Source organism: Rissa tridactyla, chromosome W (genome assembly GCF_028500815.1).
Source record: "Rissa tridactyla isolate bRisTri1 chromosome W, bRisTri1.patW.cur.20221130, whole genome shotgun sequence".
NCBI lineage: Eukaryota > Metazoa > Chordata > Aves > Charadriiformes > Laridae > Rissa > Rissa tridactyla.
The window spans coordinates 28,998,536-29,025,185 of NC_071496.1; the positions used below are offsets into that span (position 1 = coordinate 28,998,536).

The 26,650-nt window shown below is 46.4% G+C and overlaps 1 protein-coding gene across 3 annotated transcripts in view; it reads left to right on the plus strand.

The window, feature by feature from the left end:
• LOC128901988 (BDNF/NT-3 growth factors receptor-like) overlaps positions 1–26,650 on the plus strand; it is a 199,379-nt gene that overhangs the window by 129,379 nt on the left and 43,350 nt on the right. For all 3 annotated transcript variants that reach the window (XM_054184232.1, XM_054184233.1, XM_054184235.1), the window contains one exon: positions 16,274–16,404. In XM_054184232.1, coding sequence (XP_054040207.1) covers positions 16,274–16,404 — 131 coding nt within the window. The remainder of the gene's footprint in view (positions 1–16,273; positions 16,405–26,650) is intronic.

A 26,650-nucleotide genomic window follows, 5' to 3' on the forward strand; every position in this document is an offset into this window, starting at 1 on the left:
CTGGATCCTCCTTCCTGCTCTTCTTGAAGATAGGAGTGACATTTGCTTTCCTCCAGTCCTCGGGCATTTCTTCCAATTGCCACGATCAATCAAAGATTATCAAGAATGGTCTTGCAATGACATCAGCCAGCTTCCTCAGCACTCATGCACTCATGGGTGTGTCTCATCAGGGCCCATGGACTTATGTATGTCCAGTTTGCTTAAGTATTCCCTGACCTGACCCTGTTCCACTAAGGGTACATCTTCCTTACTCCAGACTTTCCCCCAGTCTCTGGGACCTGGGATTCCTGAAGGCCAATCTTGCCAGTAGACTGAAGCAAAGGTGGCATTCATTATCTCAGTCTTTTCTATGTCCTGTGTAACCAGGTCCTCTGTCTTGTTGTGCAATGGGCCCACATTTTCCCTAGTCTTCCTTTTGTCACCTATGTACTTACAGAAGCCCTTCTTGTTGTCTTTGACATCCCTGGACAGATTCAATTCCATTTGTGCATTAGCCAAATGGATGCTCGGGCATGCATCCCTGGATGCTTGGACAACATCTCTGTATTGTACCCAGGTTACCCATCCCTGCTTCCATCCTCTGTATGCTTCATTTTTCTGTTTGAGTTTGGCTAGGAGCTCCTTGTTCATCCACACAGGCCTCCTGGCATTTTTGCCTGACTTCCTCTTTATTGGGATGCATCGCTCCTGAGCTTGGAGGAGGTGATCCTTGAATATTAACCAGCTTTCTTGGGCCCCTCTTCCCTCCAGGGCCTTGTCCTGTGGTACTCTTCCAAGAAGAACTTTGAAGAATCCAAAGTCCGGGGTTGCGAGCCTGCTTTTTACTCTCCTCCCTGCCATCAGGATCCTCAACTACACCATCTCATGGTCCCTGCAGCCAAGACTGCCTTTGACCTTCACATCCTCAACAAGCTCCTCTTTGTTGGTGAGTATGAGGTCCTGCAGAGCACCTCTCCTCATTGGCTCGTCTGTCACTTGGAGGAGGAAGCTGTCATTGATAGACTCCAAGAACCTCCTGGATTGCTTATGCCCTGCTGTGTTGACCCCCCAGCAGACATCATGGTGGTTGAACTTCCCCATGAAGACCGGGATCTGCTTCTAGTAGGCTATAGAGGGCCTCATCCACTTGTTTTTCCTGGTCAGGCAGCCTATAACAGACACCGACTATAATGTCACCTTTACCGGTCATCTCTTTAATCCTAGTCCATAATCTCTCAGTTGGCTCCTCTTCCATCCCCAGGCAAAACTCCATGCATTCCAGGTGCTCTCACATATAAGGCAACTCCCCCTCCTTGTCTTCCCAGCCTGTCCTTCCAAAAGAGCCTGTATCCCTCCATTGGAACACTTCAGTCATGGAAGCTAACCAACCACATCTCTGTGATCCCAACAAGATTGTAGCCCTGCAACTGCACACAGATCTCTGTCCCCATCCTGAGTGCATTAGTATACAGGCACTTCAGAGATGCACCCCATCATGTTGAGTTCCTGCAGAGGGTTTAGGGGATTTCTGCATAACAGTGCCTTGTAGGCACTTTCTCACTTACATGCAAGTGCTGGAGGTGACCCCACCCAAGCCTCATTTTGCTGTCTTTGTGATCCCTTCCCATCACACCACCCCATGCCCTTTCCTCATTAACCCTGTCCATCGCTGCCTCACAGGACTGCTGGTCACCCTCTTCCTTCCCCATTATTCATAGTTTAAAGCCCTCCTTGTGAGGTCAGTCATCCTATTGGAAAAAATAGCTTTGCCCTGCCATCTCTCCCAAGCAGACACTGATCTGCAAACAGGGTCCCATGGTTGCAGAACCTAAGACCCTGTCACCAACACCACTTCTACAGCTAATTATTGACTTGTTCTATTAGTGCCCTTCTCCTCACACCCTTTCCTCTCACTGGCAGGATTGAGGAGAACAACACCAAGGCCCCCATGCCCTTGACTACCGCCCCCAGAGGTCTGTAGTCACTTTTGATCCTATCCAGGTCTCCCCTGGCAGTATCATTTGCGCCCACATGGAAGAAAAGCAGGGGGCAGCAGTCAGAGGGCTAGACAAACTTACAATATCCCTCCACAATATCCTAGATCCTGAGCCCCAGCAGGCATCAGACCTCTTTAGTTGATAGGTCAGGTCAGCAGATGGGTGCCTCTGTCTCCTGCAGCAGTTTCTTTCTTGTGGTCTTGCATGGTTTAGAGTTAGGTGGACCAGGTTCTTTGCTTGTAGGTACATGTGGGTCCTCTTCAACTTTGAGGGCACTGAGCCTATTCATAGAATCATAGAATCATAGAATGTGTTGGGTTGGAAGGGACCTTTAAAGGTCATCTAGTCCAACCCCCCTGCAGTAAACAGGGACATCTTCAACTAGATCAGATTGCTCAGAGCCTCATCAAGCCTGGCCTTGAATGTCTCCAGGGATGGGGCCTCCACCACCTCTCTGGGCAACCTGTTCCAGTGCCTCACCACCCTCATCGTAAAAAACTTCTTCCTAATGTCTCATCTAAACCTACTCTGCTCTAGTTTAAAACCATTGCCCCTCGTCCTATCGCTACATGGGCTTGCAAACAGCCCCTCCCCAGCTTTCTTGTAGGCCCCCTTCAGGTACTGGAAGGCTGCTATAAGGTCTCCTCGGAGCCTTCTCTTCTCCAGGCTGAACAACCCCAACTCTCTCAGCCTGTCCTCATAGCATAGGTGCTCCAGCCCTCTGATCATCTTCGTGGCCCTCCACTGGACCTGTTCCAACAGGTCCATGTCCTTCTTGTGCTGAGGACTCCAGAGCTGGACGCAGTACTCCACGTGGGGTCTCACCAGAGCAGAGTAGAGGGGCAGAATCACCTCCCTCGACCTGCTGGCCACTGTTCTTTTGATGCAGCCCAGGATGCAATTGGCCTTCTGGGCTGCAAGTGCACATTGTTGGCTCATGTCCAGCTTTTCATCCACCAGTACCCCCAAGTCCTTTTCCACAGGGCTGCTCTGTATCACATCATCCCCCAGCCTGTATTGATAATGAGGATTGTCCCGACCCAAGCGTAGGACCTTGCACTTGGCCTGGTTGAACTTCATGAGATTTGCATGGGCCCACCTGTCTAGCTCGTCCAGGTCCCTCTGGATGACATCCTGTCCCTCTGGCCTGTCAACCACAGCACTCAGCTTGGTGTCATCTGCAAACTTGCTATTTTGCAATTGTAAGCCCTTAGGTGGGGCAGGAGCCTTCCTCTTGGTGTCAGAAGTCACCAGCTACCATCCTTCCCCTTCTCCAGAGGTTGTACTTACCATTCTACTAGGGGTGGACACTGCCTGCGTCTCTGCCGCAAATGGGGTGTGAGGCTCTTCAAGCTGCTCTATCTCAAAGAAAATCCTGTCTCCCTTCTCCATCTTCTCTGATGCTGTGCAGCCTGCTCACTTCCTCCCATGAATTGTAAGTAATTTCTGTGAATAAAGAGCACAGGGGAGAAAGATGTCTATCATTTATGGTAATATCTATTAAGGCTTTATAGAATAGAATACATTTGTACTAGTTATCACCATAAAATTAACCAGGTACTAATTGTTTGGAGCTGCCAACTCAGCCTGCTTATGAGTGTAACACACTTGCTTGTCATGTTCATTATACTGACACAGTATGTCAGATCCTGAATGAAGTTAATTCAGCCTTTTCTGACATTCTTCTTGTTTGCTCTAGTATGCATGTGTGCTGCCATTCATGGAGGGTTTACATCTCTGTAAATACAGCATCTGTGTGCTTTGACAAATACGTCTCTTAGGTATCTGCTCAACAGCCAGTTCTCCAAAAACAGTGGGCTGTGAGAAAGAGGAAAACACTCTCTCCTAGTGTTTTCCTCTTTCTTGGAAACTGACTGTGACAAAATGATCAAAGTTCTTTGACTCTTCTTCCCTTTCCTTCTTTTTTCTCTCTCTTTCTGTCTTTCAGTTCCATGTCTCAAAAGGCTGTAACTGAGTTAATTATGATGTGATAAATCAGCCAGTAAACTTCTATGCATTTTGCTTTGTTTGGGCAACTCCTGTTCCTTAGTGACAGCTGCTTAGCTCAGCATACTGTAATTATCAACTCAAAACCAAGATGCTTTTAGGTCCTGAAAGCCTAATGGCAGAGACTGAACTTTATCCTTAGCCTCGTCATGGGCTACAGCTTTAAAAGGTCCTATTTGGTTGTTGTTTGGTTGTGTTTTCACTGTTATTACTGGAGCTCTGACAGTTCATTAACACGCTGGATCCTGTAGGAAGCTGTCATTACCCTAAAGTAGTATGGGTCTTTGTTATTCATTAGCTGCTGACATAACATATATAGTTGACATCTGTGTTTGTTCTTCTTTGCTAAAATAAAGTTTTATTTACTTGTGGAAGGGGTTTTATACGTCAGTGAAAATTTACAAAGCCCCTATTTAAACAGATGTCTGAAGGGAACTTTGCTGAGCAGCAGACCTGGTTTTCTATTGTCTGCAGTGGAACTGAGGATCCCTCTGCTACTGCTTTATGTCCCCTGCTTACCTGTGTTTGGCTTGCTAGCTGGACAGACAGGCTATATGCTAACTAGATGGCTGGTGCCTGGTGCTCTGCAACCGTGGAGACACAGATAGCATAGTGTTGCCTCTGATCTGCTAAGGGGCAAGTGGCCCTGGGCTTTATTTGGTGCACACCTGTTGCAAGGGGCTGTATGTTGTTAACACTATTGCTCCCTTGTCCAACTTATTTGACATTGTCCAACAGACTCAAAAAGTGAAAGATGTGCAGGTACTGTCATTATATAAGCTTCTCCACCTCAGGAATCCTAAAAATTCCAGTGGTATAGTCACTTTAATTTGTATGCCTAATTTTACATCGCATTGGAACTGTCTGAACTGAAAGGGGCAAAATTAGATAATGTTTCAAAGAAACAATATAAAAGATCACAGAAACAGAGGGGCATACAGCTTTATAGGAACCTGCTGTCTTTGACTCTGCTACCATGTTTGTCGTGGTTTTGGCCAAATTGGCCAATGGCTGGCGACAGATGCTCTCCCCCACCTCTCTCACACAGAGAGGAGGAGGAGAAGAGATAAAGAGATTTACGAGTTTAGAAGAAATTAAACTACTTTAATGAAATATTAATAATAAAATAAAAAGGAAATAATCAAATAGATAGGGTATATACAAAACAGTATCAAGCTCCTAGGATGACGTCACTTGACTCAGCGACGGATGGGAACTGGATTCCACAGCTGGAGTCAGAAACACACAGCTCGGGATCAAAGGCAGATGAACAGACAGGGCTCTCCTTGGACGTTGACCATTGAAGAAAGAGGGCTGACCCTTTGATCCCTCAGCTTTTATACTGAGCATGGGGCAGATGGGATGGAATACCCCTGTTGGTCAGTTTTTGGTTACCATCAATCAAAACCCCCAGATCCCTTTCTGCAGGGCTGCACTCCAGCTTCTTGTCCCCCCCAGTCTATACGCACGTTCAGTATCACAGCATCCAAGATCCAGAATCCGGCATTTGTCCTTGTTAAATTTCATACGATTGGTGGTTGCCCAGCACTCTAATCTATCAAGATCTCTCTGTAAGGCCTCCCTACCCTCAAGGGAATCAACGGCTCCTCCTAATTTAGTATCATTGGTAAACTTAGTGTGCACTCAACTCCTGTATTCAGGTCATAGATCAAAACATTGAAGAGAACTGGCCCTAAAATTGAGCCCTGGGGAACACCAGTAATTACTGGCCGCCAACCATATGTTACCCCATTTAGTACAACTCTTTGAGCCCCACCCTTCAGCCAACTGTTCACCCATTGTGTTGTGTACATATCTAGCTGTATGCTAGACATTTTGTCCAGAAGGATACTGTGAGAGATCGTATCAAAAGCTTCGCTAAAATCCAAAAAACCCACACCCACTGCCTTCCCTTCATCCCCTAGGTGGGTAAGCTTGTCATAAAAGGATATTAAGTTAGCAAGGTATGACTTTCTCTTCATGAACCCATGTTGGCTTTGACCAATGACTACATTGTCTTTCAGGTGTTTTTCAATAATTCCCAGAATAATGTTGTACATAATTTTACCAGGCACCAAAGTGAGACTGACAGGCCTATAATTACCAGGGTCTTCTTTCTTGCCCTTCCTGAAAATTGGAATAATATTTGCTAGCTTCCAGTCAACTGGGACCTCACAAGAGTCCCAAGACCATTGATAAATAAATGAGAGAGATCTCACAATAACATCAGCCAACTCTTTCAGTACCCTGGGATGAATCCCATTCGGCCTCATAGACTTACGTGCATTCAATTGCAGCGGCAAATCCCATACAAGTTCAAAGTCAACTGGGAGCTTATCCATAACCCCAGTCACAGTCCTCCAACCCAGGGCTCTAGAGGTCCCAGGGCCTATCATTGGTCTTAAAGACAGAAGCAAAGGTGGCATTAAATGTCTCTGTTTTATCTTCATCCCTAATGTCAGCTGAAAGATAACACTGTCAACTGAATGGAAGGAGATTGATCATATTCTCTGCTAGTTCTGACAGTATTATATGAAAATACATGCAAATCCAAGAGGGGAGAAGAGAAAATATGTCACATTTTTTGCAAGGGAAATGATCTGGGAACGTCCTGGTGTTCCCACTATCAAGCTACAGTTTGACTATACCTCAGTCCCTGAAGTATATATGAAGTTTCTTACAAGTCCTGCTTCTCAAACTGGGATCCTAGGATGCTTTTCAGACTATGCCCATTTCTGAAAACAAAGGCAGAAAAGAGTTAATACTTTGAAGCCAGTATGTTTATTAGCCCCTGCAAGTGTCTATCCTAGGATATAGATGACACAGTACTTCCACATCCTTTGCTGAGTGCTTCTGTTTCTGCAGCACAGAAGATCACAAAAGATTAGTATCATGCTGAGGGAAAGGATTTCCTGCTCTGAGCTAGGAGAAGGGTGCTGGTGAGAGCAGTGTCTCCAGTTAACTTAAACATGGAAGAGGGACCACAGTAAAATAACATTAGCAAGCATTTTCTATAGCAACTCACGTGCAATAGCCTTGAAGTTCTACAAACAGTAATCTTTTCAAAGCAGCACATTGATATTCACATTTACAAATAAATTGCAAAGGCAAAGGATGGTTAAAAATTCAGCACAGTTTTCTGCTTAGAGTTGATTTACCAAACTGTGTCGGAAAGCTGGTAGTGGGCTGAAAGCAGAAAAGAGAGAAAATACAGACTGAATAATATCTGCCATTTATTTTGAACATAACGAGCCAAATTTAGCTTTCCATTATTCTGATATATCCCAGTTGTTTCAGCAAATAATAGATCAAAGCTACATTTAATACATACTTATCACTGAAATCAAAACCAATTTCAAGTTACTAAGGCTCGAGTGCTTTGCATACCTTAGTATTCTTATGTAAGGTCAAATTCATTCCTGAAAAAAAATGTCAACTTCAGTATTCTTGTTTTCCTGAAAGGTGAATTTAGCTCATAATGCTCATGCATTTAAACAATGAAAGCATTGTTATTCTAATTTATTATTAAGTAGTTCCTCTTTGATTTTAAGAATCTAACAGAGCATGGCAATATGCCTATCTGTAGCCAAAAACTGAAAGTATCTCAACCAAATAAAATAAATAAATTACTGTATCAAAAGGGTGAGATAATACCCCTCACCAGAAAACAAATATAAAATCTAAAAGACAGCAAATACTAAGTTTCATCCAGAGAGGTGCCAATCTAGTTACAGCAAAATTAATTTACAGCAGGCAAGAGCTGTGGTGCTCCCACCACTATGGGGGAGAAGGACTGTGATCTGGGCATCCTCCCATAAGTTGCAGTGCTATATCACAGAGGGAAGCCTAATTCTCAGTCAAGGCAACAAAAACTTTGGGGTTTAAAATATAGATCCTGGCAGGATTTAAGTTGTAAACAAAGCATCTGAAAGGTTTAGCTATAACAATACAAATTTATCAGATTTATCATCAGATGTAGCTCTTGACAACTAGGAAATCAATACAGGTTTTCTTCTCATAGGTGTCTACAGTTCTTCTTCCAGGAAGACCACTGCCCATGGAAGCGCCTTCTTCAAGTCACCCATTAAACATCTCTAGTGTTAGTAGTTCAGTGAGCAGTGCTGATGGAGCCCGTTTCCTGTGGCTCTTACTGTTCATCAAGTATTGAGTCCCTGCTGCAGCCAATCCATAAGGACAGAGATCTCTCCTCTGCTCTGCTACGTTCATAAGGTATATGGGAAAACATCTGAAACTTCTAGCACTTGTGATATTGTAATTGAGTGAGGTGTTAAGATGAGACACACACACAATTGCATAATTTTCATGCTCTTTAGGAAACCTAGCCTTAAAAGGACTAGTGTGATCTTTGGACGTGCAGAGAAGTAGGGGACTGATTTTATGTTTGTGTTACAGCCTTGTGGAGAATGATACAAGAATGCGGTTTGCAGTTGGAAAAAAACAACTGGAAACAACAATTTTCTAAAGAATATTGCAAATTTTCTGAGAGAAGAGCCATAAAAATGACTGACAAACTGGAGAAAATACCTTCCAGGGAGGGGCTTCCATCTCTTTGCCTTACCAAGAAGGCCAAGAAGTATGCTGATTCCTTCACAGTGAAAAAATAGAAGACATAAAAGGGGTGTTTAAACTAGTAGAGAAAGTCTCCTAAAAGCCAATGAGGGAAGTGAAAGCCAGACAAGCTGGAGAAAAAAATAGCACAGACTTTCAAATCAAGACTGGCACAACCCCTTTCTGGAGGTATTCTCCTGTCAAATTCAAACCATTTCACTCAATACTATGCTCCATGTTGTGCAATAGGTCAGCTTAGATGGTTTAATGGTCACATAGGGAACATCTATGGATGTCAACTACCTGGACTTCTGTAAGGCATTTGCTACGGTCCCCCACAACATTCTGGCCACTAAATTGGAGAGATATGGGCTTGATAGATGGACTGTTAAATGGATAAGGAATTGGCTGGATGGCCACGTCCAAAGAGTTACGGTTAACGGATCAATGTCCAAGTGGAAACTAGTAACAAGTGGTGTCCCTCAAGGGTCCATACTAGGACCAATACTATTTAATATCTTCATCAATTACATCGACAGTGGGATTTGCATGCATGCTCAGCAAGTTTGACAACACCACCAATCTGTGTGGAGCAGTCGATATGCTTGAGGGAAGGGATGCCATCCAGTGGGACCCTGACAGGCTTGAGGGGTGGGCCCATGCAAACCTCATGAAGTTCAACCAGGCCAAGTACAAGGTCCTGCATCTGGGTCGGGGCAATCCCCAACACCAAAGCAGACTGGGGGATGAATGAGAGCAGTCCTGCGGAGAAGGACTTGGGGATACTGGTGGATGGAAAATTGGACATGATCTGGCAATGTGCACTCACAGCACAGAAAGCCAATTGTATCCTGGGCTGCATCAAAAGAAGTGTGGCCAGCAGGTCACGAGAGGTGATTCTCCCCCTCTACTCTACTCTTGTGAGACCCTACCTGGTATATTGCATCCAGTTCTGGGGTCCCCAGTACAAGAAGGACATGGACCTGCTTGAGTGAGTCCAGAGGAGGGTCACAAAAATGGTCGGAGGGATGGAACACCTCTCCTATGAAGACAGGTTGAGACAGTTGGGTTGTTTAGCCTGGATAAGAGAAGGCTCCAGGGAGACCATATTGAAGCCTTTCAATACTTAAAGGGGGCTTATAAGAAAGCTGAAGAGAGACTTTTTACTAGGGCCTGCAGAGACAGGACAAGGGGCAATGGTTTTAAACTGAAAGAGGATAGGTTTAGATTGGACATAAGGGAGAAATTTTTTACGATGTGAGTGGTGAGACACTGGAACAGGTTGCCCAGAGAATCTGTGGCTGCCCCATCCCTGGAGGTGTTCAAGGTCAGTTTGGACAGGGCTTTGAGCGGCCTGATCTAGTGAAAGATGTCCCTGCTCATGGCAGGGGGTTTGGACTAGATGATCTTTAAAGGTCCCTTCCAACTCAACCCATTCTATGATTCTTTTATTCTATGTGGCGGTAAAATGTTTAGACCTATTTTTTTGTGACCAAGGAAAAAGCACTTTTACACTGTCACCACATTTCACTTTTTAATTAAGCACACTAATCTATTTAGATTATACCATTGAATGTCTTGCTGTCTGTGGCTGAAATCAATCATCACATCCAACTCAGTGAGGCAGCTCAAAGGCAACCATTTAGAGCCAAAAGGAGGAAGCTATATAACGTCCCTTTGTACATTTGTGTATCTTTGCTTGTGATAAAATGTTATGAGACCATGTCTTTGGTAATTCAGTTATGCCACCTCCTTGGCCAAATTCTGCTTTGTTTCTTCAGTGTAAATCCAGGATTATCCCTTCGACTTTAACAGAGATAATTTGCTGTATCCTGATATTAATTGGAAGTAGATTTTGACTTGAATTTTTGAGTGTATCCACTGCTGGAATAATAGAATCATAGAATGGTTAGAGTTGGAAGGGACCTTAAAGATCATCTAGTTCCAACCCCCACTGCCATGGGCAGGGACAACTTCCACTAGATCAGGTTATACAAAGCCCCATCCAGCCTGGCCTTGAACACTTCCAGGGATGGGGCATCCGTAACTTCTCTGTACAACCTGTTCCAGTGTCTCACCACGCTCACAGCAAAGAATTTCTTCCTAATATCTAATCTAAATCTCCTGCCACTGATGACAGTGTCATTATAGCTTGGCCCTGAGTGTGCTAAATGGATTTTTTTTCCTTAGCTCATATTTCCATCACATCACATGTGTTTGATTTACTTACATTTTTCTTCTATTTAATCTATGCCCATTTAGACACATTTGCTGTTATTTTTTATTTATTTAGTAACTCTGTTCAGCTCAGAAAGTTAACGGGGATGTATAGAGTGTTACAAGTTGCAAACATTCTGTACAGATCACTTCTGTGGCTTGCTATGTTTTGCATTTGACAGTTTGGTATGGGAAAGGCTGTTTATTTAAATGCTTGGTTTATATAAGAGCATTTAGTAGCAGCTGTAAGTGTACTGTACAGAAGTATTTCATGATTCCTATTTATTTTTCCTCTACATTGTTTGTGAAGTCCTCCAGAATCTTGACAAAAAAGTCTCTTTACCACTAAGATAAACATCAATGCCATTCTGTGTTCAAAATGGAGAGGACCCAGACAAAATTTAAGTGGTTGAGTATGTTTATCACCATGTCTTTGATGTTGATATTAAAGAGAACGAAATGAAAACCTGCCTCTACTGGAGTTTTGCTGCTGACTCCAGTAGGCCAGGATTTTAGCCATGCTCTCTGCCTACGAAAGTTAATGGGGTTTATGAGCATTTTAAAATTATGACACTTGTCATATGGAGCTAAACTCCTCTCTCTAGTAAAGGAAGGCAGACCACCTTGTAGTGCTGTGGCAGCGTGCTTTCCCCTTTTCCCCCTTTCCCCGTTCTCCAGCTCCTGCTCAAGCCATGGCCATCAGCGGGAGTTGCACTTGAACTTTGGGAGATGGCTGGCAACACAGCCAAAACACTGTCTGGAGTGGGGACCTAGGTATCTTGCTCCCATGCGAATATGACTATAGGTCAATTATCTTACTCCATAAATAGCGGACAGCCCAAGAGCCCTTTGAGCTCTCCTGCACAGCAGCGGGCTGCACGACAGGATCTCCCCTTGAGTGGGGACGCTCGCTTAAGGTTCTTCTCCTCGAGGTTGAGAGATTCCTTGCTGCAACAGATTCTTGGTAAGTGACTGAGAGCATGCTAAACTTTGAAATCTTAGCTAAGTGATATAAAGGATTGATTGTGCATATATAATCCTTTAGACATAAACCGGTGACCAAGTCTGGGACTAGGATCGGATCCAGCCGCACCTAGACTCCTCTCTGAGAAGGAGTTTAGAAAGCAAGGGGGTCCTTTCTGAACCTCGGGACTCAATGGGAGGGTCTCCCTGACAGCTTGTCTGACCCTGTCCTCTATGCAGTAAATAATCAAGTGTACCCTGGCATCAAATCTCGTAAAACACTGTCGCATTCACTACTAACTTCATTAAATCGCTGTTTTATGTTAATAAACATTTCACCACTTCTCTCTTACAAGTTAATCACTCCGCCCATGACAAATGCTACTGGGGAAGTAGAGGGAAAGAGAATTACCCAAAGAGGCAGAACTGAATGACAGTTTTGGCTGAACATGAACAGGAACAAAACAGGACCTCATGGTTTCAGTCTCTGCCCTGATGAGAACAGCTGATGAAAGGCAAGTTCTAATGCTGGAAAAAATAATGGTTCATTTATTAGTAAGCATTTTTTAAAGTACAGGTCACAGTGGACTCGGGTGGGAAGGAGTCCTGCGTCGCTAGTAGAAAAGAAATCTTCAGAATTGTTCACAATCTCCATCTCCTCCCACTCAAATGGACTGGTCTGACCATAATTGTATTCCCTCACAACAACCAAATATAATTACAGTCTGTCAACTTGCCACACTTTTCTAATGCAACCATAGGGAAACATTTGTAAAACTGTAATCAACCAAAGAGTTTTGAATGGCTTTCATTTAAAAAATAATCCCTGCATCTAGTCTAGTTGGGGCACAGAGTCTAGTTGGAGGTCAGTGACAAGCGGTGTTCCCCAGGGGTCAGTACTGGGTCCAGTCCTCTTCAATATATTCATCAATGACCTGGATGAAGGGATAGAGGGCACCCTCAGCAAGATCACTGATGACACAAAGCTGGGAGGGGTGGCTGACACACCAGAAGGCTGTGCCGCCATACAGAGAGACCTGGACAGGCTGGAGATCTGGGCAAAGAGGAACCTTATGAAATTCAACAAGGGCAAGTGTAGGGTGCTGCACCTGGGGAGGAATAACCCCCTGCACCAGTACAGGTTGGGGGCTGACCTGCTGGAGAGCAGCTCTGTGGAAAGAGACCTGGGAGCCCTGGTGGACACCAGGATGACCATGAGCCAGCAATGTGCCCTTGTGGCCAAGGCGGTCAATGGCGTCCTGGGCTGCATCAAGAAGAGTGTGGCCAGCAGGCGGAGGGAGGTCATCCTCCCCCTCTACTCTGCCCTGGTGAGGCTGCATCTGGAGTACTGTGTCCAGTTCTGGGCTCCCCAGTTCAAGAAGGACAGGGAACTGCTGGAGAGGGTGCAGCAAAGGGCTACCAAGATGGTTAGGGGACTGGAACACCTCTCTTATGAAGAAAGGCTGAGGGACTTGGGTCTTTTCAGTCTGGAAAAAAGACGGCTGAGGGAGGAATCTTATCAATGCTTATAAATACTGAAAGGGTGGGTGTCAGGAGGATGGGGCCAGGCTCTTTTCAGTGGTGCCCGGGGACAGGACAAGAGGTAACGGGGACAAACTTGATCATAGGAAGTTCCACCTAAACATGAGGAGGAACTTCTTTACTTTGAGGGTGGCAGAGCACTGGAACAGGCTTCCCAGAGAGGTGGTGGAGTCTCTGTCTCTGGAGACGTTCAAAACCCACTTGGACGCATTCCTGTGCAACCTGCTCTAGGTGACCCTGCTCTGGCAGGGGGGTTGGACTAGATGATCTCCAGAGGTCCCTTCCAACCCCTACCATTCTGTGATTCTATGATCTTTAGCTGTAATTTAAGACCTCTGTTAGTATTAGGGACTGTTTACTTACTTATTTCCTGTGAGTTGAGAAGCTGAGATATGAATAATTAGAAAAACTGAAGGAAAGCAGAGCAATTCATATGATATTGCACAATGGCAGCACATTTCAGGCCTGATGTGTGCCATGATATCTGCACCCTCTGCTTAAATTATGGTTGAGATTGTCATGGTTTAGCCTCAGATGGCAACGAAGAACCACGTGCCGCTCGCTCGGGCCTTCCCAACACGGGAAGAATCAGAAGAAAAAGGCAAGACTCTTGGGTTGAGACAAAGGCAGTTTAACAGAACAGCAAAGGGAACAAGAAAAACAACAACAATAACATGGACAGAGGAATATACAAACACGATTACAGAACCACCGCTCCCCGCTGCTCACCGACCAGACAAGGGACGCCCGCTCCCAGCGTGACTTCCTGCCCCCTCCCCCAGCAGCTCAGGGTGGGCATGGCTCACATGGCATGGAATACCTGTGTTCCTGCCGGAGCCTGGGGAGAATTAACCCTATCCCTGTCGGAACCAGGACAGAGATGTATATCACATATCGTGTATTTAGGTAACACTCCAGGACAGTGATTCAACCTTGATATTTGTTTTGTTATGAATATTAGTAAAGGTGAAGTAAGCCAGTTAATTTGCATCTATGAGGAAAAGATGCATTTTCATTGAGGCCTGTCTCTTGTGCTAACTGTATTTTGCACTTTATTTAAAAAGCCAGTGCTGAGAAGGAAATTAAAATAAAGTGTATATTCCTATTGACTCTAGGGAAGCTGCTCAGCATTTGAACAGCTGGCAAAAAAGTTCTGTGTGTGTGTGTATCTTACCATAATATAACTTAATTTTGTAGTAGACCAGAGTTTGACAAGAATCAAAAATGTTTGTAACTTGTGGTCTCATTTAATGTCTATTTTGCTATTATTTCAAAGCATGGCTTCTTAGTTTTAATGATAGATCTGTCATACAAAGAGGACCGTTTTCATAATTGCCTCACCCTGCAACCACAGCAATGGTAGGAACGGGTTTTTTTCAGCCTGGAACTTTGTAAATAACCACTCTTCCATACTGTGCTGTCCAACAGGCTGACTGTTATATGAAATGAATGTGATCACAGCAAGTCTGTCTGTGTCTGATAGTGTTGGAGCCAAAGGGTATTGGCATGGGAATACTGGGATCCAGAGGGCTTAAAGATACATATCACTCAAGTACAGAGTACATTGAGTACTCCTGTTTGCAGGCCATGCACTCTAGAGGTTGTCAAAATGGAAGCTGAAATATAAATAAATATTGGCTCTGTACCCTCTACAGACCCATGCCCCCAACCTAATTTGGGAGAACCCTACAGCAAAGGCCTTGTTCATGGCTTATCTTTTGTTATGGTTTGAAAATGTCAGCACTTAAATATTTAATAGTCTCTCCCCACCCTTTGAAAACAGCACATTTAGTCATCACCCTGGAAATAAGAGACGGAGTGGCATGCTGGCCTGTGAGAGGGTAGCTGGGCATTGCACCTCTGGCACTACTGAGCCCTGCAGGTGAGCAGTGGCACACTGGGAGTGGCTAGCTGGGAGCTCAGGGCCCCACAGCATCCCTTCATGGGATCAGAGCATGTGCAGTGAGCCTGTTTACATGCTGGCAGTGGGGTTTCTGGCACCTGGTTGAGTGTCAGCTGAGTCTTGTGGAGGTGCGCTTCTCAGGCGTGCTGCCTTCCTGGTAGGCTTATGTTGGAGGTGGCTCAGGGCATCCCGAGTCTCTCTTCCAGTTTATTCTAGCACCAGGCTCACCTCACACAGGTACACTTTATTATTAAGTATATATGCAGTGTTCTGAGGTTGCATCTTCATAAACTTATGATTTGGAACGTATGTATTTTCCTTTCATGGACTGTGGCCCCTTTCCCTAAAGTTGGTGATAGCAAGGGGGACAGGCTGTGTCATTTCTCTCCACTGCTGTTAATAGCAGCACTCCTTTTTACATTCTTTAGTAATGGAGATAAGATAGTTTCTAAGTAAATGGACACCCAGTTTGGAATATGCATGTGGTCAAGCACGGAGTCTGAGGTTGGTCCACACAGAATCATAGAATCATAGAATGTTTTGGGTTGGAAGGGACCTTAAAGATCATCTAGTTCTAACCCCTCTGCCATGGGCAGGGACACCTCCCACTAGACCAGACTGCTCAAAGCCCCATCCAGCCTGGTCTTGAACACTTCCAGGGATGGGGCATCCACAAATTCCCTGGGCAACATCTGAATATATCATCATAGAATCTTCATGGTTGGAAAGGACCTTTGAGATCATCGAGTCCAACCAAACAACCTACAACTTTGGATTGTTTACCCAGCAGTATTCACTGTTATGTATGCTCTACAGCACTCATCCAAGTGCAATGATAAATAGCTTTTTCCCAGATGACTCTTAATTCTAGGTCATCTTCTTATCCAGCAAATGCACTATGTTCCAAATATAAATATATTAACACATTCTTTTTTGGACAAAGTGCTAATGAATGACATATAGGCACATTGATTCTTTTCATGATATGCACTGCCCTGTACAGGAAAACCTGTCTCTGTGTGGCCGTAAGCACAGACCCCTTCCTGTTGTGGCCTTGCAGTTCACTTCTGACCTCCATTTTGTGTTCTGTTCACAGTTGTTCAGCACATCAAGCGCCACAATATTGTTCTTAAAAGAGAACTCGGAGAAGGAGCCTTTGGGAAAGTCTTTCTGGCTGAATGCTATAACCTCTGTCCCGAGAAGGACAAGATGTTGGTGGCAGTGAAGGTAAAAGAGTGTAGGGTTTCCATTATTAAGTCATGGTTGCAACTAATGCTATTTTATTTGTAAATGATCATGTTTGCGTATTCTGTAGCCCCATGTAACTCCTCTAATATATGTGGAGAGGTTCACAAGACTAACGGAGCATTAAGAGAACATGAAATTTGATCTTGCTGTGGATTATAAAATGAGAGCTGAATTTTGTAAGGAAAGGAAAAAACTGACAGTGTCACAAAAGGGCAAAATCTTTTATGATCTAAGATATGATTAGTGAAAAATAACATTTAAGTCATTAAAAATACATGTGACATTGGTATGTCTAAAAAAATAATCTATAACCAGATAAGTGAATAGGCTATGTGTTTAACTGCTAGTGAAAGAAGGCTGATTTTTCCATGAACTGTGCAAAACTTTTAATCAACCATTGAAATTGTCTGTGGGTAATTGTCATTAATATGGCTACCAGGAATGTTATAAAAAAACTTGTAGATAATATTCTCATGTGCTGTATGGAAATCCAGAAGTCATGATATTTCAGACCCTGAAGAGTGATTCTTAATTATTCTCCATTCAACCCTCCCAAAATACAGTCCAAAGGGAAAGGAAACTATGTGAAAAAAACCATAACCTTGGACTTGCCAGTATTCAGAATAATTCTCATGTTTCTGAGGGGGAAAAAAGGATTTCTTTGTAACCCTGGAAGTGCACAGACTACATGGCACATTGAGAATCTACCAAGAAGTAAGAAGATTTCCATCATGATCTTTAGAGCTTGCACACCAGATTTGTTTCACCATGCCAAGCCTTTCTGTTCCTCAAAATGGAACCACTGAGGTCGATTGCCATCCTCAGCTATGCATGCACACTAGAAGACAAAATCAGTGAAACCATACTATACTAAGGGCTTGCCAATTCTCCCTGCCAACAGTCTTCTGTCTCTATCTATGTTCTGCTGAAAGCTGAACAAGGTGTTCAACGTTTGAAGTATCTCATTTAAGGCGGTGAGAATATACATTTTAGAATCTGGGCTACGCTTAGGGATCAGAAAATAATACTATCTGTCCACCATACAGTAAAAGAATCCCAGGAGATAATCTTTTTGAAATTGTAAAAAAGAAACAAGAGGTTTGGATCTGTCAGTGAGAGAACACAAAAAGAGAATGGACTTGTTGAATCATAGAATGTTTTGGGTTGGAAGGGACCTTAAAGATCATCTAGTTCCAACCCCTATGCCATGGGCAGGGACGCCTCCCACTAGACCAGGTTATACAAAGCCCCATCCAGCCTGGTCTCGAACACTTCCAGGGATGGGGCATCAACAGCTTCTCTGGGCAGCCTGTTCCAGTGCCTCACCACCCTCACAGTAAAGAATTTCTTCCTAATATCTAATCTAAATCTCCCCTCTTTCACTTTAAAACCGTTACCCCTCATCCTATTGCTACACTCCCTCATAAAGAGTCCTTCCTCATCTCTCCTACAGGCCCCCTTCAAGTACTAGAAGGCCACTATAAGGTCTCCCTGGAGCCTTCTCTTCTCCATGATGAACAACCCCAACTCTCTCAGCCTGCCTTCATAGCATAGGTGCTCCAGCCCTCCGCTGGACCCGCTCCATAGAATCATAGAATCATAGAATCATAGAATCTTCATGGTTGGAAAGGACCTTTGAGATCATCGAGTCCAACCATACACACACCAAAAAAAAACCAAAAAAAAAAAAACCCCAAACAACCAACAATCTCTGCCACTAGAGCATGCCCTGAAGTGCCACATCTAGACATTTCTTAAACACCTCTAGGGCTGGTGACTCAACCACCTCCCTGGGCAGGCTGTTCCAGTGCCTGACCACTCTTTCAGTACAGTAATTCTTCCTAATATCTAATCTAAACCTCCCCTGCCGCAGCTTCAGACCATTTCCTCTGGTCCCGTCATTATTCACTTGGGAGAAGAGGCCAACACCCACCTCTCTCCAACCTCCTTTCAGGTAGTTGTAGAGGGCAATGAGGTCTCCCCTCAGCCTCCTCTTCTCCAGGCTAAACATGCCCAGCTCCCTCAGCCTCTCCTCATATGACTTGGTCTCCAGACCCCTCACCAGCCTGGCAGCTCTCCTCTGGACACGCTCCAGCACTTCAATGTCCCTCCTGTACAGAGGGGCCCAGAACTGAACACAGTACTCGAGGTGAGGCCTCACCAGTGCCGAGTACAGAGGCACGATCGCTTCCCTACTCCTGCTGGCCACACTATTCCCGATACAAGCCAGAATGCTGTTGGCCTTCTTGGCCACCTGGGCACACTGCTGGTTCATGTTAAGCTGGCCATCCACCAGCACCCCCAGGTCCTTTTCTCCCAGGCAGCTTTCCAGCCACTCTGCCCCAAGCCTGTAGCGTTGCTTGGGGTTGTTGTGACCCAAGTGCAGGACCCGGCACTTGGCCTTATTAAACCTCATACAGTTGGCCTTGGCCCATCGATCCAGCCTGTCCAGGCCCCTCTGTAGGGCCTTCCTACCCTCAAGCAGATCAACACTCCCACCTAGTTTGGTGTCATCTGCAAACTTACTGAGGGTGCACTCAATCCCCTCATCCAGATCATTGATAAAGATATTAAACAAAACTGGCCCCAAAACTGAGCCCTGAGGGACACCACTGGTGACCGGCCGCCAAGAGGATTTCACCCCATTAATCACAACTCTCTGGGCATGGCCATCCAGCCAGTTTTTTACCCAGTGAAGAGTACACTTGTCTATGCCATGATTCGCCATCTTCTCCGGGAGAATGCTGTGGGGGACGGTGTCAAAGGCCTTACCAAAGTCCAGATAGACAACGTCCACAGCCTTCCCCGCATCCAGAAGGCGGGTCACATGGTCATAGAAAGAGATCAGGTTGGTTAAGCAGGACCTCCCTTTCCTAAACCCATGCTGGCTGGCCCTGATCCCTTGGCTGCCCTGCACTTGCCTTGAGAGCTCACTCAAGATGATCCTCTCCATGATCTTTCCTGGTATCGAGGTCAGGCTGACAGGCCTGTAGTTCCCCGGATCCTCCTTCCGACCCTTCTTTTAGATGGGCGTCACATTAGCCACCCTCCAGTCATCTGGTGCCTCCCCTGTTGACCAGGATTGTTGATCAATGATGGAGAGAGGCTTGGTGAGCTCTCCCGCCAGCTCCCTGAGTACTCTTGGGTGAATCCCATCCGGCCCCATAGACTTATGTGCGTCTAGGTGCAGAAGCAGATCACTGACTACTTCCTCCTGGATTATGGGTGGGTTGTTCTGCTCTCCATCCTTATCTTCCAGCTCAGGAGGCTGAACCCCCTGGGGATAGCTGGTCTGACTATTGAAGACAGAGGCAAAGAAGGCATTAAGTATCTCAGCCTTCACCTCGTCCTTGGTTGCAACTTTCCCCCCCGGCATCCAGTAAGGGATGGAGATTCTCCCTGGCTCTCTTTTTGTTGATGTATTTATAAAAACCTTTTTTCTTGTCCTTAATGTTAGTGGCCAAGTTGAGCTCCAGCTGGGCTTTTGCCTTCCTAATTTTCTCTCTGTATAACCTAACGAGATCTCTGTACTCCTCCTGAGTTGCAAGTCCCTTCTTCCAAAGGTGGTAAACCCTCCTTTTATTCCTAAGTCCCATCAGAAGTTCCTTATTCATCCAGGCTGGCCATTTTCCCCGCCCATTAGACTTGCGACACTTGGGGACAGCCTGCTCCTGGGCCTTTAAGATTTCCTTCTTGAAGAGCGTCCAGCCTTCCTGGACCCCTTTGCCCTTCAGGACTGTCTCCCAAGGGACTCTCTCAACCAGTGTCCTGAACAAGCCAAAGTCCGCCCTCTGGAAGTCCAAGGTGGAGGTTTTGCTAACCTCCTTCCTTACATCACTACGAATTGAAAACTTGACCATTTCATGATCACTAAGCCCAAGACGACCTTTGACCACCACATCTCCCACTAGTCCTTCTCTGTTTGTGACCAGTAGGTCTAGCGAGGCACCTCCCCTGGTAGGCTCAGCTACCAGTTGTGTCAGGAAGTTCTCTTCCATGCACTTGAGGAACCTCCTAGCCTGCCTGCTCTCTGCTGTGTTGTATTTCCAGCAGATAGCTGGCAGGTTGAAGTCCCCAACCAGAACAAGGGCTGGCAATTGCGAGACTTCAGCCAGCCGCTTACAGAATACTTCATCTGTCTCCTCATCCTGGTTGGGTGGTCTATAGCATACTCCCAGCACAAGATCATCTCCCTTATTTGCCTTCCCCTTCATCCTTACCCATAAACACTCTACTTTATCATCACTGGAATCTAGCTCTATCCAATCAAAACATTCCCTAATGTACACAGCCACACCCCCGCCCCTCCTTCCTTGCCTGTCCCTTCTGAAGAGCTTATAGCCATTCATCGCAGCATTCCAGTCACGACAGTCATCCCACCACGTTTCCATGATGGCGACTACATCATAGCTGTCCTGCTGCACAATGGCTTCCAGCTCATCCCGTTTGTTGCCCATGCTATGTGCATTCGTGTAGATACACTTGAGCTGGGCTACCGATTTCACCCCCATCCTTGGCCCTTTATCCCTAGGCTCATTACTAGTGGGCCTGGTTTTATCCCCTTCCCCCTTCGATACTAGTTTAAAGCCCTGTCCATGAGCCTTGCTAACTCTTGGCCTAGTACCCTTTTCCGCTTTTGGGATAGGGTTTCCCCATTCTTAGCAAGCAGGCCCGGTGTCCTGCAGATCAAACTATGATCACAGAACCCAAAGCCCTGCTCGTAGCACCAGTTTTGGAGCCAGGTATTGATCTGTCTGATTTTCTTGTTCACCCATTCGTCAGTCCCCAAAGCTGGAAGGGCAGAGGAGAACACAATTTGTGCTCCCGAACCCTTGACAAGCCATCCCACAGCCCTGAAATCTTTCTTCATTGCCCTCAGACTTCTACTCTCCAGCTCCTCACTGTCTGCCTGTAAGATCAAAAGAGGGTAATAATCTGAGGGCCATATTAGGCCAGGAAGCTTCCTGGTTACATCCTTAACACGGGCCCCAGGGAGGCAGCAGACCTCCCTGTGGGAAGGGTCCGGCCTGCATATGGGACCCTCAGTTCCCCTCAGAATGGACCCCCCTATGACTATTGCCCTCCTCCTGCTCTTCACAGAGGCAGTCTTAATATGTGGAGCTGGCTGCTTTGACAACTCCCTGGATGGGGCTTTATCAGCATCCTTAGTTCCCTCCTCATCTATCTCCAGAGGCCCATATCTGTTCTGTATGGGCACCTGGGGGGGGATGGGGGGTCTGGAGGGGGCTCTCCTGCTGCCCTGAGCAGGTACCTGCTTCCATTCCCCCCATCCTCTCCTAGTTACCCTCCTTCTGCCTGGTGACAAGAGGGCAGGGGATCCTCTGCCTCTCATGGAGCCTCCTCCTGCTGCTTTTTCCCTAAGGATGGCAGGGTGTGGCTCCACCAATCAATCTCCCTTTCACACTCCCAAATGCTCCTCAGTCTTTCCACTTCCTCCTTAAGCTCAGCCACCAGGCCGAGCAGATCATTCACCTGGTTGCAGCGCACACAGGCACTGTCTTTGCTGTCCTCCTGCCAGAGTGACAGACATTCCATGCAGCCTGTCGCCTGGACGGCTGCATGTCTCTCCATCACATCCATTTGGGTTGCTTTATTCCTTCTGGCTTTGGCTACAGACCGAGTGGAGACCATGTTTTCTTTGTAGTCGACCTAGCCTGCCTGCCTGCTTGCTCTCCTCTTGTTCCTCCCCTAGCAGTCACCCATCCCACACCGCACTCTGCGGTGGCTGCCCGCCGCTGATGTCACCTTGCCGATGTACACCCTCCTCTGGTGATCCCAGGTGGTTCCACAGGTGACACCCAGGGAACGCCCACTCGCTGCTTGTTTGCTCAGTGCGCAGCAACTGAGTCGCTTGGAGTCTTGAGGACTCCAGAGCTGGATGCAGTACTCCAGGTGGGGTCTCACCAGAGCAGAGTAGAGGGGCAGAATCACCTCCCTCGACCTGCTGGCCACGGTTCTGTTGATGCAGCCCAGGAAACAGTTGGCTTTCTGGGCTGTGAGCTCACATTACTGGCTCATGTTGAGCTTCTCATCCACCAATACCCCCAAGTCCTTCTCCTCAGGGATGCTCTCAAGCCATTCTCTGCCCAACCTGTATTTGTGCCTGGGATTGCCATGACCCAAGTGCAGGACATTGCACTTGGCCTGGTTGAAATTCATGAAGTTTGCATGGGCCCACCCCTCAAGCCTGTCCAGGTCCCTCTGGATGGCATCCCTTCCCTCCAGCGTGCCGACGGCACCACACAGCTTGGTGTCATCGGCAAACTTGCTGAGGGTGCACTCAATCCCACCATTTATGCCACCAACAAAAATGTTAAACAGCACCAGTCCCAGTAGTGAGTGACCCCTGAGGAACACCACTTGACACTGGTTTCCACTTGGACATTGAGCCGTTGACTGCAACCCTTTGAGCGCGGCCAACTAGCCATTTCCTTATCCACCGAGTGGTCCATCCATCACATCCATGCCTTTCCAATTTAGAGACAAGGATGTTATGCAGGACAGTGTCAAATGCTTTGCATAAGTCCAGGTAAATGACATCTGTTGCTCTCCCCTTATCTACCAATTCTATAGCACCATCGTAGAAGGCCACCAGATTTGTCAGGCATGACTTGCCCTTGGTGAAGCCATGTTAGCTGTCACCAATCACCTCTTTATTTTCCATGTGCCTTAGCAGAGATTCCAGGAGGATCTGCTCCATGACTTTGCCGGGCACAGAGGTGAGACTGACCGGTCTGTAGTTCCCTGGGTCTTCCTTTTTTCCCTTTTTAAGAATGGGGGTTATGTTTCCCCTTTTCCAGTCAGCGGGAGCTTCACCAGACTGCCACGACTTTTCAAATATAATGGAAAGCGGCTTAGCAACTTCATCTGCCAGCTCCCTCAGGACCTGTGGATGGATTTCATCAGGTCCCATGGACTTATGCACCTTCAGGTTCCTTAGATGGTTGCAAACCTAATCTTCTCCTACAGTGGGCGGTTCTTCATTCTCACAGCCCCTGTCTTTGCCTTCTGCAACTCAGGCAGTGTGGTTGGAGCCCTTGCTGGTGAAGACCGAGGCGAAAAAGTCATTCAGTACCTCAGCCTTCTCCATACCCTGGGTGACCAGGTCTCCTGTCTCCTTCCAGAGAGGGACCACATCTTCCCTAGTCTTGCCTTTACCCCTGACATACCTGTAGAAGTTTTTCTTGTTGCCCTTGATGTCCCTGGCCAGTTTTAATTCAATCTGGGCTTTAGCTTGCCTAATCTGCTTCCCGGCCACTCGGACAGTTTCTCTGTATTCCACACAGTCTACCTGTCCTTGCTTCCACCCTCTGTAGGCCTCCTTTTTGCTTTTGAGCTTGTCCAGGAGCTCCTTGTTCATCCATGCGGGCACACACACACACAGAGGACACTGACACAGCAGGTCACATAGATTGCTGCAGACAAGGCGCTGCCTTCAACAGCACCTACATACAGGACTCACATCAATCATAAACATAGACAGCCAAGTCCCCTCCTCCTCTTTGGTTGGTAGAGATAGAAGTTCACTAGTGAAAGTGTCGCCCAAAGCAGGGTCATTTACCTAGTGTGCAAGATACCAATGTACACACAGAGCAGAGGTACTAAGGTACATCAAAAGCATACACACAACACTCTCTACATAAACAAGCACACACACATTCACAGATCCCTCGAGTACTGGCACAGCCCCTTTGTCTGCCCAGCACCCCTGCCTGGATCCTGGGCCCCCTTACTCGCTTCACTGGTTCCCTACTCACCAGCTAGTCCATCTTGATGCTCGCTAGCAAACATGCATGCACTCACACACCTATCCCTCATGCACTCCACATTTGCAACTACCCCTGGGTGTACCAGCACAGCTACCCCACCTGCCTGATACCCCGGCTCAGACACAAGGCCCCCGTACTCACTGGCCAGTCCAGCTTAAAGTTTGCTAGTGCATATACCCCACATACAACAGGTTTGGGGAAGATACAGACACTCGGCCCTCCCCAGCAGCCTGCACCTGAGGTCCTGCTCCACCCACAGATGCAGAGCCCCTCACCCACCTCACTCATGCCAGTCCCCCCCAGTAGCTGGTTTGGGGGGGACACACCATTCCTGCCCCAGTGGCTGGAGGCAAAAGACCCCCACTCGTTGACACCAAAGGCCAGGGGTGCCTGGCCCCATGTCTGACTCCAGTAGCTAGCACCAAATTCTACTCACGCACATACAAGTCTCACCAGAAGCTGGCACTTAGTCCTTGCAAGCACACATACACATGGGATAGAGAGTGAGATTATGCAGAGAAATAGTTAAGAAAATATTTAATAAGAAAATATAAAATTATAGGACAGACTGCGGTGATCAAGGCAACTGTACTGACTGCCCCCGTTATTCATGTGACTTTTATACCCTTTTATGTCTACCCCTTTCTTTGTTCCTTCCTGATCTCCCCTTCCCCTGCATGTCCCCAAGGGTTTGTACAGCTCTATCAATTTCCAAACTCTTCCAGTCCAGGACCCCCCTTCCCTCCTTCTGTTTTACAGCCTTATCAGTTGCAAAATCCAGGTTGGTTTTACTTGAAGTGACACCTGTGGTTTCTTGATAGTCCATCAGTTACTGTGACTGGTGAGGTTTGTTTCTTGTCATTGTCTCATGTTTGCTTTTTCAGGTCTGGGTCTTAGTGTATTTTGGTTTCTGGCTTCCATCTTTTCCCTTGGTTTCCCAATTGACTATATCCCTGATCAGATAACCTGCTGGAATAAACATTCTCACACTCTCACAGCCCTCATCAATTAGTGTGACTGACCAAGTTTGGTTCTTACCATCTCCCTTATCATGTGTCAGTCAGGTTTCTGGCCCTGAATGTTCTTGTTTATGGCTTCCTCCTTTTCTTATTTTTCCTTGCTGCACTGAAAAAAGGTCCTTGACCAGACACCCTTAAAGGAGCAGACACAGCCCTTTCACATACCCTTACACTGCCCACTTGCACCAATTCTTGAAGATCTGATTCTGGTCCCTGTCATAGAGTGAGTTTTTAGCTAACTAGATTATTGGATTGATCCCTGTATAGCCAAGTGGTTAATCACCTGTCACTTCCTGGCGATTCTCTTTTATCATGGTAAAAAGCATAGCTCATAGTTATGCTCCAGTTAAAATTGAGGGTAGTACTCTCACTGATCAGGGATGGGACTTCACAGGCACGTAGAGACTGAGACAGATGACTGTGTCCAGTCCCCCTGTTGGGCACAGAGTTTGACCCAGTGAAAATATGAAGATAAATATGAAATCCCTTGGGAGGCTGCCCTGAAGGATATAAGAGCCCAGGAAGGCTGGACATACTTCAAGAGAGAAGTCTTAAAGGCACAGGAGGAGGCTGTCCCCATGTGCCGAAAAACAAGTAGGCGGGGAAGGAGACCGGCCTGGCTAAATAGGGACCTTTGGCTGGACCTCAAGAACAAAAGGGGAGTCTATGACCTTTGGAAGAGGGAGCAGGTCTCTCATGAAGACTATAAAGATGTAGTGAAGCTATGCAGGGAGAAAATTAGGAGAGCCAAAGCACAGCTAGAGCTCAACCTAGCTACAGCTGTTAAGGATAACAAAAAATGTTTCTATAAATTCATTAACAACAAAAGGAGGATTAGGGAAAACCTCCCTCCCTTATTGGATGCAGAGGGAAACATAGTCACAAAGGATGAGGAAAAGGCTGAGGTGCTCAATGCCTACTTTGCCTCAGTCTCTAGCAGTGGAACTAACTGTTCCCTGGGCACCCAGCCTCGTGAGCTGGGAGACAGGAAGGGGAAGCTGGACGAGGTCATCACAATTAAAGAGGAAGTGATCAGTGACCTGCTGCACCGCTTGGATGCGCACAAGTCTATGGGACCGGATGGGTTACATCCAAGAGTGCTGAAAGAGTTGGCAGACGTACTCGCCAAGCCACTTTCCATGATCTACCTGAAGTCATGGCTAATTGGGGAGGTCCCAATGGACTGGAGGGTAGCAAATGTAACACCCATCTACAAAAAAGGCAGAAAGGAGGATCCAGGAAACTATAGGCCTGTCAGTCTGACCTCGGGAGCAGGGAAGGTCATTGAGCGCCACCTTGAGTGCCATTACAAGTCATATAATGGACAAGCAGGGGATCAGGCCTAGTCAGCATGGGTTTATGAAAGGCAGGTCCTGCCTGACAAACCTGATCTCCTTCTATGACAAGATGACCCGA